The 13,930-nt window shown below is 38.6% G+C and overlaps 1 protein-coding gene across 1 annotated transcript in view; it reads left to right on the forward strand.

The window, feature by feature from the left end:
* Positions 1 to 13,930, forward strand: part of RP2 (RP2 activator of ARL3 GTPase) — a 52,592-nt gene that overhangs the window by 9,684 nt on the left and 28,978 nt on the right. Inside the window, exon 2 of the mRNA XM_037160468.2 lies at positions 8,133 to 8,798. Within this exon, the coding sequence (XP_037016363.1) occupies positions 8,133 to 8,798 (666 nt within the window). The remainder of the gene's footprint in view (positions 1 to 8,132; positions 8,799 to 13,930) is intronic.

Raw genomic sequence — 13,930 nt, forward strand, 5'->3', positions numbered from 1 at the left:
ACAAGTTACAACAAGTGCTTCAGGTCTACTGAAGAATAAAATTCCCATAGAAGGGTGATAAGAGTTAGGACTAAAATGTAAGTTGATATCGCATAGTGGTGACTTACAATGAAAGATTTTTCAATACTGAACCAATTTTCACACAACCTGGGATAAATCAATCCAACTTGATTTAGGTACTTTCTCTTTATAGGGTTGGTTTAGTTTGCTTTTTTTTTTTTTTTACATCTATAAGCATGAGTGAAATGGACCCATGATTTTCTTCTATTGTTATGTGTTTGATTTTCTTAGTAGTGTCTTCCTGGACAGGCTAGTAGTTCGAGTTAGGACTGTTCCTTCTTTTTTCTGTTGACTTTAAGGGTTTTCATAAAAGTGGGGTGAATAAAATTGGAATCTGCTTATAAAACCATCAGGGCCTGGTGTTTTCTTTCTGGGAACACTTTAGCTACTGCTATATCTTTTTTTTAAATGTATTTTATTGATTATGACATTACAGTTGTTATATTTCCCCCCCTTCTTTCCCCTCCACCCCCGACCCCCACCATTCCCCCCCTTTAGTTTATGACCACGTGTCTCAAGTTCTTTAGATTCTATATTTCCCCTACTATTCTTGCCCTCCCCCCTATCTATTTTCTACCTACTGTCTATGCTACTTATTTTCTGTACTTTCTCCCCCCTTCTCCCACTCCCCTGTTGCTAACCCTCCATGTGATCTCCATTTCTATGGTTCTGCTCCTGATCTAGCTATCCTCTTAGTTTGCTTTTGTTTTAGGTGTGGTTGTTAATAACTGTGAGTTTGCTGTCCTTTCACTGTTCATCTTTTTTATCTTCTTTTTCTTAGGTAAGTCCCTTTAACATTTCATATAATAAGGGCTTGGTGATGATGAACTCCTTGAATTTGATCTTATCTGAGAAGCACATTATCTGTCCTTCCATTCTAAATTAAAGCTTTGCTGGATAGAGCAATCTTGGATGTAGGTCTTTGGATTTCATGACTTGGAATACTTCTTTCTAGCCCCTTCTTGCCTTGAAGGTCTCTTTTGAGAAGTCTGCTGACAGTCTGATGGGGACTGCTTTGTAGGTGACTGTCCCCTTATCCCTTGCTGCTTCTAGAATTCTCTCCTTCATTTAATCTTGGCTAATATAATTATGATGTGCCTTATTGTGTTCCTCCTTGGGTCCAACTTCTTTGGGACTCTCTGAGCTTCCTGGATTTCCTGGAAGTCTATTTCCTTTGCCAGATTGGGGAAGTTCTCCTTTATTATTTGTTCAAATAAGTTTTCCACTGGTGGCTGTTCCTCTTCCCCTTCTGGTACCCCTATAATTTGGATTTTGGAACGTTTAAAGATGTCCTGAAGGTTCCTAAGCCCCTCCTCATTTTTTTGAATTCTTGTTTCTTCATCCTTTTCTGTTTGGTCATTTTTTTCCTCCTTCTGGTCCACTTCTTTGATTTGAGTCCCAGTTTTCCTTTCCATTACTGTTGGTTTCCTGTGTATTTCCATTCATTTCAATTAGTTTAGCCTTCATATGTTCCTCTAATTTGTAACTAAAATCAACCAGTTCTGTGAGCATCTTGATCACCAGTGTTTTGAACTGTGCATCTGAAAGTTTGGCTATTTCTTCATTGCTTGGATTTATCAGCTCTGGGTCTCTGAGTTGTTCTTGAGCCATGTTTTGATCTGTTCGTGCCTATTAGGTGTGAGGAGCAGAGCCTTAGATGTTCACCAGGGCGGGGACACCCAGGTCACTGGTTTGTGATGCCGTATGTGGGGGCGGGGTCAGAGAGGGACAGTAGCAGTCCCCTCTGCTGCTTTCCACCAGTGGGGCCTGCATAGTCTGTCTCACTGCTCGCTCTTTCACCGGTTTATCTGCCCACAAATGTGTGACCGTGGTCAGCCCTCAGTGAGTCCACCGCCTTGTGCCCTCAGTGGGTCCGCCCACTACTCCACACCTGGGATCTGCCCACCGCTGCTGGCGTGCCTAGGTCGAGGGCCTGATTCGGGTGGTGGATCTTTCCTGCCCGACCCCGCTCTGCTGTTGGCTCTGCCCCTCTTACCGGTTTGGCTGAACGGTTCGTTGTTGTCAGACTTCTGTATAGTTCAGTTTTCTGTGGTTTTGCTGCATTTTTGTTGCTAAAACTTTGTTGTTTTTAAACTTGGTTGTGCGAGAGGGTACAGTGCTTCCACCTATGCCTCCATCTTGGCAGAAGTCCGCCACTGCTATATCTTTAGTAATAGCTTTTTATTTAAGTTATTAACTTCTTGAATTAGTTGTGGTAATTTTTAAAAGAGATTTGTTCATTTCCTAGACAAAATATTTTTTAATTATTGATATTAGTTGTTCATAGTATTTTCTTTTTAACTTTTACTTTATTTACAGTTATATTTAACCCTTTTCATTTGTAGTTTTTCTGTTTTTGTTCTTGATCATTTTTGCTAGAAGTTTGCCTACTTTTTAGTTTTTTCCCTCCAAAAAACTATTTTTGGCTTTGGTGATGTTTTCTGTCATATATTCTATTTCCAAATCATTAATTTCTGTGACTATTTTCATAATTTTCCTTCCTCTTTCTATAGGTTGATTCTGTTGTTTATTGTCAAATTTCTTAGGATGGACATTTAACTCATTAATTTGGGAGTTTTTATTGTAGTTATTTACAATTATAGAACTCCCTGAAAGCACCATTTTACTGCATCCTATATGTGGTGTTGAATATGTAATTCTAAATATTTTTAGATTTTGATTATAATCTCCTTAACCAATGAGTTATTTAGCAGTGTGTTTTTAAATTTCACATAGGCATAGATTTTTTTAAAGTGTCTTTTGTTATTGAGCCCTGGCTGGTGTGGCTCAGTGGATTGAGTGCCAGCCCATGAACTGATTCAATTCACTGGTCACTGATTCAGTTCACTGGTCACTGGTTCAATTCCCGGTCACGGTGCATGGCTCGGTTGCAAGCCAGGTCCCCAGTTGGGGGCATGCAACAGGCAACTGATTGATGTGTCTCTTGCATCGATGTTTCTCTTTCTCCCTCTCTTCCCCTCTGTCTAAAAATAAATAAATAAAATATTTCCAAAAATATATAAAAAGTATCTTTTATTAACTTGTAACTTAATTGAATATTGGTTCCATATCATGGCCTGTAAGTTATCTATTATTTGTTGAGGCTATTATTTGTTGAGGCTTCTTTATGACCTAGTACATGATTTTTTTAAAAAAATCTTTAATGTGTGCTTAAGAAAAATGTGAGTATACTACTTTTGGTTGCAGAACTCAAGTTTATTCAAGTGTGATACAGATCTTCTGTATTCTTATTAATTTTATTTTTTTTCCTTTTTATTTATTTATTTATTTATTTATTTATTTTAATTTTATTTAGTTATTTTTCAAGTACAGTTTTTTTGTCTATTTCTCCCATCCCAGCCCCCCTGCCCCGTGCTCCCCACCTCCCTCCCATTTCCTCCCCCCTAATTTTATTTTTTAAGACTACTTGACCGGTAAATAATTGAGAAAGCAGAATTAGAAGACATGCCTTAGATTTTATTTCATCAGCTCTGAGTGTTTGGAGAGGTCCTGAATGACTGTCAAAGTTAGTACCAACCTATTTATTTTTAGCTCTTTACCAGCACAGGGTTTCTACTCTGCCCTGAAGTTACTCTAAAGGAAGTCTGGACCAGAGGTCTGAATCCCAAGGGGTGTGGGGGATACACTGTTGTCTCAAGATTTGGGAGGGGGAGAAGTAAGAGCAAAAATCACAGTGGTTCCTTTTCTGTTTTATCCTACCACACACCACCACAAGGGTTTCTTATAGTTTTCCCTTTTCTAACTTAGTCCCTTTTGGGTTGATCTTTGGCAATGGGGAGACAGCAACCATTCTAGTTCAATATCTTGGTAGATACCAAAATGGAACACTGTACTTTTATATACATGTGTGTCACCTCTAAAATTTTAGAAACGGAATTGCTTGAGTACCTCTTCCCACATTAAACCTGTTTCGCCCCCTATATTACCTTTTTTTTTTTTTTTGGTGTATAGCACTACCAATATCCAATCACACGAACCAGAACAGAATTTTTTCAAACCTGTGGGTAGGATAATAGAAAATAATAGGGGGCTTAATACAAAATAAGGGTAAGTAGTATTTTGTAAAACCTTTAGTTCATTGGTATGTGTGCATGCATAAATACTCATAAGTACACTGGGCTGTGATGAAAAATATACTAATGTGGTTTGTAGTAAAAAAACAATTGAAAATCAAAGGGATATTTTTAAACCCATCTTTCTGCCTTACCTCCTGTAGCCATTGTATTACAAATCTGCTGATTCTACTTCTGCAGTATTTCTCAATTTTGTCCCATCTTGCTCTTACCTACTAACCATTGCTCTATTTACAGCCCTTACTGGTGTACTGCAACAGTTTCTGAGATCCATGTTCCACATTTCCTTATTCTTACCCAGTAATCTTTATGAAATGTAAATTTTGCTTGTTTAAATCCTTCTGTGGTACTCAAATGCTTGTGGATAATTTCTAAGCTTTATAATACAGTCCCTGCCTCCTTCTCTAGCTTCATCTGCTCCAATCCAGTATCACTGGTAACCCTAAAGCACTTTCAATTTTCCTCATACTCTCCAAAGGGTTTGATTTTGCTCATTCTTTCATTTTCACCTGGTGTGAAGGGAGGATTCTTTATGCCAACCCCTTTTATTTACCCGATGAACTGCAGCTTATTCATCTCACTTTGTACAGGAAGCCTTACACCCTACCCCAGGTGTTATTCCTCTGTGTTTCCAGAATATTCTGGGCATTTATCATTTATACAGTCAGGTAGGTTTCAAATAATCTGTTTAGGCTAGTGTATATTTCTTTTATGGAAAGAGCTGGTCATATTCATTTTAGTGCCTAAAACAATGTCTGGCTCATAGTGGGTGTTCAAATGGTTGAATAATTGAAGATATAGAAAATTAAAGTGCCTTTTTCGAGATTGTGTGGCTCTAGATGAGAAAATTGAGACTGGAAAATAAGTGCCTCTTTTGTTGCCTCATGCTACAGACCAGTGAAAGTACAATATGTAAAACTGAGTAAATACCATATTTATTATGCAGTATTGAGAAAGTCACGTTAACCTAGTTTGCTGATGATTAAGATGATTAAATTATTCAATTTTTACATACTGTATGTATGGGAGCCTGTTTCTGGTACATGAATAGTTTTACGTAAAATTTATATACCCACAAAGAGGTGAAATAGTGCAAGTAGATTCAGAAGTAACTTGGAAAAATCAAAATGGCCTTTTAGTGACTATATTTTGATAGGTCAGTTAAAATTTTAAAAAGTAATCTGACAGATTCAAGGCACACTGTTTTAAAAATTATGAAAGCCTTAATTTAGAATATCTAAGGATAAAAATGGTGAATTTTGAGAAATTATGTTTCAGGAATAGTTCCATAAATGTTTGACTCATACTTGTACATGCAAGTTCTGACATAGTGTGATTCTTGTACCTTCAGGTTCTTCCATTTTCTGGAGAATATTGTAGAAATCAGTTAGGGTTTAGAAACTAACACCCATTCATCAATTTATGGGTGTGTTTCCAATTTCAGAAAAAAATTAAAATATAAAAAATTTATATTAAAATTATTTTAATCAATAAAATTTTTATTGATTATGCCATTACAATTGTCCCATTTCCCCCCTTTATTCCCCTCCACACTGTACAACCCCTCCCCCACCATTCCGCCCCTTTAGTTTATGTCCATGTGTCACAAGTTCTTTAGATTCTATATTTCCCATACTATTTACCATACTATTCAACCAGCCACCTTGTGCCCTCACTGTGTTCGCCCATTGCCACCCCACACCTGGGATCTGCCAACTGCCACCTGCAGGCCTGGATAGATCCAGCCGCTTTTTTCTGCTCCACCCCTCTTGCCAGTCTTGCCCTGACCCCTGTCTATTTTCTACCTACCATCTATGCTACTTATTCTGTGCACCTTCTTCCCCCTTCTCTTCCTCCCACTCCCCTGTTGCTAACCCTCCATGTGATCTCCATTTCTATGGTTCTGCTCCTGATCTAGCCGTCTGCTTAGTTTGCTTTTGTTTTAGGTGTGGTTGTTAATAACTGTGAGTTCGCTGTCCTTATCTTCTTTTTCTTAGGTAAGTCCCTTTAACATTTCATATAATAAGAGCATGGTGATGATGAACTCCTTGAATTTGACCTTATCTGAGAAGCACTTTATCTGCCCTTCCATTCTAAATGAAAGCTTTGCTGGATAAAGCAATCTTGGATGTAGGTCCTTGTCTTTCATGACTTGGAATACTTCTTTCCAGTCCCTTCTTGCCTGTAAGGTGTCTTTTGAGAAATCCGATGACAGTCTGATGGGAGCTCCTTTGTAGGTGACTGTCCCCTTATCTCTTGCTGCTTCTAGGATTCTCTCCTTCATTTTAATCTTGGCTAATGTAATTATGATGTGCCTAGGTCTGTTTCTCCTTGGGTCCACCTTCTTTGGGACTCTCTGAACTTCCTGGACTTCCTGGCAGTCTATTTCCTTTGCCAGATTGGGGAAGTTCTCCTTTATTATTTGTTCAAATAAGTTTTCCACTTGTTGCTCTTCCTCTTCCCCTTCTGGTACCCCTATAATTCGGATGTTGGAACACTTAAACATGTCCTGGAGGTTCCTAAGCCTCTCCTCATTTTTTTGAATTCTTGTTTCTTCGTGCTTTGTGTTCGGTCATTTTTTTCCTCTTTCTGGTCCACTCCTTTGATTGGAGTCCCAGTTTCCTTCCCATCACTATTGGTTCCCTGTGCATTTCCCTTCATTTCACTTAGTGTAGCCTTCATTTGTTCATCTAATTTGTGACTGAAATCAACCAGTTCTGTGAGCATCTTGATCACCAGTGTTTTGAACTGTGCATCTGATAGGTTGGCTATCTCTTGGTCACTTAAAAGTATTTGCTCTGAGGCTTTGATTTGTTCTTCTGTTGGAGCCATAATTTTTTGGTCAGGTTGCGCCTGTTATGTATGAGGGGCGGAGCCTTAGGTGCTCACCAGGACGGGGCAACCCAGTGGCTGGGTTGTGACACTATCTGTGGGGGTGGGGTCAGAGAGGGACAATGGCGTTTGTTCTCTCTCTCTTGGATTTTGGTCCCCTCTACTGCTTCCCACAAGCAAACCTGGCCTCCCTGGTGCCGGCTCCCAGGTGTGTGGGCCTGTGCACCCTCCAGGACCCTGTGGGTCTCTCCAACAAACTCTCTGTGAGCCTCGGAGCCTCTCCCGGCACTTCGACCCTGAAAGTTTTTCCAATTTGTGCTTTCAGGCTCTAATTCCGGTTGCTGGGGCCCTAGCCTGAATGGTCTATCTCACTGCTCACTCCTTCACTTGGTTTATATGTGTGTGAATGTGTGACTGTGTTCAACCAGCCACCTTGCGCCCTCACTGTGTTCGCCCATTGCCACCCCACACCTGGGATCTGCCAATGGCCACCTGCAGGCCTGGGTTGATCCAGCCGCTTTTTTCTGCTCCACCCCTCTGTGCCAGCCGCTGGCTCTGCCCCTCTTGCCAGTCTGGGTGAATGGTTCATTGTTGTCGGACTTCTGTACAGTTCAATTTTCTGTTTGTTTTGGTTGCACTTTTGTTACTAAATCTTTGTTGTCTTTAAACTTGGTTGTGCAAGGAGGTACCGTGTTTCCACCTATGCCTCCATCTTGGCTGGAAGTCTCCAATTTCAGAAATTTTTAAAGAAGCAGAAGTTTTAAAAGTGAAGCATCATAAAAAGGGTCAGAGCTGAAATATTTTTAAATATCATCCAGTATTCTGTATGTATGTGTGAGAATTTCCCCAATTATTTTTTAAAAAGTGTTTTTACAGTTGGTATGTTGAAACAGGATCCAAACAATGTCCACACATTGTTTGGTTGATGTGTCCTTGAGTCTTCCTATATTTGTAACAGTTTCCTCTCCTGTTTTCCCCTCATGCCTTTTACTTGTTGGGAAAAAAATGTCCTATTCATATTTTAACTATGTGGCAAAGTCAGTGAGAGTAGGAATGTATTATTTCAGCACTAAGAATTGTGCCTGGCATTCAGTGGATATTTGCTGAATAATAATAATACTCAAGATCTGTGTTTTGTCCCTGCAGGTTGATCCAAAAGACTACATGTTCAGTGGACTGAAAAGTGAAACAGTGGGTCGTTTACCTGGGACGGTGGCAGGACAACAGTTTCTCATTCAAGACTGTGAAAACTGTAACATCTATATTTTTGATCACTCTGCTACTATTACTATTGATGACTGTACTAACTGCATCATTTTTCTGGGACCCGTTAAGGGCAGTGTGTTTTTCCGGAATTGCAGAGATTGCAAGTGTGCACTTGCCTGCCAACAGTTTCGTGTGCGGGATTGTAGAAAGCTGGAAGTCTTTTTGTGCTGTGCCACTCAGCCCATTATTGAGTCCTCCACAAATATCAAGTTTGGCTGTTTCCAGTGGTACTACCCTGAATTAGCTTTCCAGTTCAAAGATGCAGGGCTGAGTATCTTCAATAATACCTGGAGTAATATCCATGACTTTACACCTGTGTCAGGAGAACTCAACTGGAGCCTTCTTCCAGAAAATGCTGTTGTTCACCACCATGTTCCTCTACCTACTACCAAAGAGCTCCAAGCTGTCCGAATTTCCACAGAAGCCAATAGAAGTATCGTTCCTGTAACCCAGGGTCAGAGACAGAAGAGCAGTGATGAATCATGTTTAGTGGTATTATTTGCTGGTGATTATACTATTGCAAATGCCATGAAACTAATTGATGAGGTAAGGAGAGAGAGAGAGAAGAGAAACAGAATACACCTGAAAGAAACACACCACTTTTCAGAGAACTTCCATTCTTTTCAAATTGGCTATTAAAAATACAGACAATCCTTAACTTATAGTCCTTTGTTCCCTATAGATTATCTGTAAGCTGGTTGCTTAGGCTTCAAAATACTTTCCCAAAGAAATTTTTAAAAAATATAATTTGATTCACTAGACATTAATTAAGCAGTTATGAGCGAGTTACTCCATTACCATATTTCATTGATTATAGGATGCACATTTGTTTTTGTACATTTTTGTTATCTGAAATGCATCTTGCAATTGATGGCAACTTAGAGGTGTTGAAACTGGGGTTGGATATACATAGACAAAATTCTTTGCCCTCTAAGAATTTCCGTTCTTTATAATAGATGATTTCCACAGAGGTTCACAAAAGTGTGGTACTGCACTTAGGACCTTTTATAATTATTTAGTAGGAAAATTAATTTGGAGTTTTAATTGGTTAGGGGATGGGAAAAACATTTAGGAATATAACTTTTGGACCCTGTTGTGACCATGAGAGCAACCTTCTCATTACTTTCCTATTGTCCTTTGCCTTATGGCCATGAAGGGGAACTTGGTACAGAAGAATGAGGTGGGAGCTGGAATAGCAGAGGCCATGGACTTATGAGCCAGGGGCTTTTGGTGAGTTTGGTTAGCAGCTTACAGTTGAAAAATAACTGGGGGTGTAGAGGTTAGGGGCTCCAGAAGCAGACCTGTGTAGATAAGTGCTCCAGTGGCGAGGCAGCAGTAGGATATCTGATTATCCATTAATCAGATGTTCTTCAGGAGGAGTCTGTTTGAATTTTAAGATCAAACTTCCAGAAATTGAGAAGTTAATGGAAAACTCAGGAAGTCTGTTTTGAATGGATTTTTAAAGTATTGTAACAGTTCTGTCAAGAGGAACAATTTTAGGGGAGGAACTTGCTACCTCTCTGTACATGTACAGTCTACAGTGTAGGAAACTGATGTTTGGAATCTACAAAGTATATCTGAGGTCTAGTTTTCAAAACAAAAGAAGCCAAAGTATAATTTTAAGACTTTGGTATTTTCTTTTTTTTTATTATACCAAGGTGATGGAAACATGCTGTGAATCTGGTAAGGTATAGAAAAAGTGTTTCTAGCCTTTGAACTATTTAAAAATATGTTAATCCAACACCTGAGGGGAAAATATTTTCATTATAGTCTATGGTGATTTTTAAAAATCTACAAAACAGTTTTCAAAAGATAAAATTTTTCAGGTTAAACTCCTTTTTGGTAGGTAATGAGGAGTGGACATAAAGAATATATGGTATGTTTAAAGAAAAAAAGCCATCAAAACAAGTACTTGTCCTCATGAGTCATCATATGTTCTTAACCTTTTAACCTTTGGTTTCTGATGTGTACTATGACAGTGTTGTTTGCCCTTTAGAGCAATATGACCAGGAAGAGGGAGGTACTTTAGATGTCCTTCTGGAATACAAAATAATTTAGAACAAACACAAACCTAAAAATAATGATAATAGCTAACACTTATATATAACAGGCACTGTCATAAGATATTTAACTCAACTCAGAACAACCTATGAAATAGGTGTCATTGTTTCTCTTATTACATATAAGGGAAATAAGCCACAGAGTGGGTAAGTAACTTGCAAAAGGTCACTCAGCTGGTAAACATAAAGCCATGTTTTAAATCCAGGCAGTGTGGCTTTGTAGGCTGCATCTTTTTTTGAAAGTTTTTTCATTTTTTATTGTTTATGCTATTACAGTTGTCCCACTGTTTTTCCCTTTGCCTGCCTCCAACCAGCCCCTGCCCTGCCCTCTGGCCATAACCACTCTATTGTCTCTGTTTATGAGTTATGCATATATGTTCTCTGACTAACCCCTTCACCTTCTTTCATCCAGTCCCCTTTCTCTCTTCCCCTCTGACAGCTGTCAGTCTGTTCCATGTGTCCAGGCCTCTGTTTCTATTTTGTTTGTGTTTGCTTGGCTCATTAGATTCCACATATAAGTGAGATCATATGGTATTTTGTCTTTCTCTGACTGGCTTATTTCATTTAGCATAATAACCTCTAGGTCCATCCATGCTGTTGCAAAAGGTAAGATTTCCTTCTTTTTATGGCTGTGTAGTATTCCATTCCAAAAATATACCACAGCTTTTTTATCCATTCATCTATTGATGGGTACTTGGGCTATTTCCAGATCTTGGCACTTGTAAATAGTGCTGCTATGAATGTAGGGGTGCGTGTATTCTTTTCAATTGGTGTTTTGGTATTCTTAAGATATATTCCCAGAAGTGGGATTACTGGGTCAAAAGGCATTTCCATTTTTAATTTTTTGAGGAAACTCATTACTGTTATCAACAATGTAGGCTACATCCTAATCCTTAAGCCTGATACTGCTATGCTGCCTGAGTGTTAAAGTTGCTAAATGCCTGGTTGAGCAGGAATGTGATTTACAAAATTAATAGGGTTAAGACAGATACTATCATTCAGCCTGGAAGGAAGAACCCTGGGACTTTTTGGCTAGTTGTCCTACATAATTCTGTAATCATAAAATTAAGGTATGAAAAGAAATAAAAAAGAAGAAAATACCAAGCACATGCAAAGAGAATATCAAAACATGCTGAAAACCAGTGACTTACATATTAAGAGAGACTGCATTTTTAAAAAAATGAAGCACAAGTTCTTAGGAAAATATATGTAAAAGCTAATTAATTCTGAGGTGGGAAAAATGAAACTTGAGTCTTTCTTGTATTATAACACAAATAGCTTAGAATAATTTTACACTGGAACTATGATTGCTAACTCTGGTTTTATCACAGAATTTTGTTTCATTTATTTCTATAAATTAAACATATCCTAATGGTTTTTTGAGATAGGAAGTATAAAACTCAAGAGGGTAGAAAGTCCAGAAAAGCTGGGTAAAAGCAAAAAGCTCTAGGGAGTCAAGAAATTATTGGGCCTTGATTGTCTCACCTAAAACTCAGATTTCTAGCTGGCTCTTAGTAAGATCAAATATATGCACAGGATAAATTAGAATAAAAGTAGTTTGAATTGTTTAGAAATATTGCATAGTTCAAGTTAGGTGTTACCATTATTTTCAAGTCTTTAAAAAGTAGAAGAGGAGTTCCAGTAGAAGATGGAGGCATAGGTAGAAATGCTTCGCTTCCTTGCACAACCAAAAGAAGGATAACAACCAATCTAAAAATAATAAACAACTAGAAGTGCCAGAAAGTCAAACTGCATGAAACTGCAGCAACCAAAGAGTTAAACAAACATTCACCTAGACCAATAGGAGATGAACAGCAGAGGGAGAGGATGCAAGCAAGAGGATTTACAGCAAGGTGGCAGGCCACATGGGCAAGACAGGGCTGACTGAATGGGAAACTAAAGACTCAAAGCTAGCTGTAAAATACTGCTGGAGTTACCACAGCAGGAGAAACTACCAGTCTCACACAAGAGATGGTTGGAAAGTGGGGCTAGATCAGGGCAAGCAAGACACATTGTTCACTCTCTGACCTCTCCCCAACAGACATCACCACAATGCAGCAAAGAGGGTTGCTGGCCCTAGTGAATACCTAAAGCCCCAACCCTTACAACCTAACAGGTGCACCGAGACAAAGAAATATGGCCCAAATGAAAGAACAAATCAAAACTTCAGAAAAAGAGCTAAGTGAAGAGGAGATAACCAACCTATCTGGTGCAGAGTTCAAAACACTGGTAATCAGGATGTTCACAGAACTGATTGAGCTCAGTTGCAAAATGAAGGCTACCCAAAGTGAAATAAAACAAAATATACAGGGAACCAACAGTGAAGGGAAAGAAACCAGGACTCAAACCAATGATTTGGAATAAAAGGAAGAAATAAACATCCAACCAGAACAGAATGAAGAAACAAGAATTCAGAAAAATGAAGAGAGGCTTAGGAAACTCTGGGACAACTTTAAGCAACCTAGTATCAGAATCATAGAGGTACCAGAAGGGAAGAACGAGAGCAATAAATTGAAAAATCATTTGAGCAAATAATGAAGGAAAACTTCCCCAATCTGGTGAAGAAAACAGACCTCCAGGAAGCCCAGCGAGTCCCAAAGAAATTGGACACAAACAGGAACACACCAAGGCACATCATTATTAAGTTACTCAAGATTAAAGATAAAGAGAGAATCTGAAAAGCAGTAAGAGGAAAGGAGAGAGTTATCTACAAAGGAGTACCCATAAGTCTATCAGCTGATTTCTCAAAAGAGACCTTACAGGCAAGAAGGACCTGGAAAGAAGTATTTGAAGTCATGAAAGGCAAGGAACTGCATCCAAGATGACTCTATCCAGCAAAGCTATCATTTAGAATGGAAGGGCAGAGAAAGTGCCTCCCAGATAAGGTCAAGTTAAAGGGGTTCGTCATCACCAAGCTCTTATTATATGAAATGTTAAAGGGACTTATCTAAGAAAAAGAGGATGAAAAACTGAACAGTAAAATGAAAACAAACTCACAACTATCAACAACTGAACCTAAAAAATTGAAAACAAAAACTAAGCAAGCAACCAGAATAGGAACAGAATCAGAGAAATGGAGATCACATGGAGGGTTTTCGGTGGGGGGGGCGGGTAAAATCGGGGAGAGATGCAGAGAATAAGAGGCATAATTGGTAGGCATAAAATAGACGGGGAGAAGTTAAGAATGCTATTGGAAACAGAAGTTAAAGAACTTATATGTATGCCCCATGGGCATGAACTAAGGGGGTAATGCTGAAGGGTTGGGAGATGCATGGCAGAGGGGGAATAAAGGAGAAAAAAATGGGACAGCTGTAATAGCATAATCAATAAAATATACTTTAGAAAGAAAGAATAATTTTCATGAAAAAGTTTCTTCAAATATCTACAGTAAAATAGCAAAATAAAGTTTCACAGTTCATTATTTGTTTTTAGATAACAGTATTTTGAATTAATCATCTTGCTTTCTTCAGTTTAGGTATCTGATTGTAAAGTGAGAAGTAAGGAGCAGTCTAGAAAATTAGAAACAGCTGTAGGATTGTTTCTACTATTTTAAGTAACTTTGCAGTTACCTGGCAGTGATGTCCATGTAAGTTTCTGCTACTTTTTAATTTATGTTTT

The sequence above is a fragment of the Artibeus jamaicensis genome, unplaced genomic scaffold, assembly GCF_021234435.1.
Source record: "Artibeus jamaicensis isolate MK-2021 breed Jamaican fruit bat unplaced genomic scaffold, CSHL_Jam_final contig_60, whole genome shotgun sequence".
Lineage (NCBI taxonomy): Eukaryota > Metazoa > Chordata > Mammalia > Chiroptera > Phyllostomidae > Artibeus > Artibeus jamaicensis.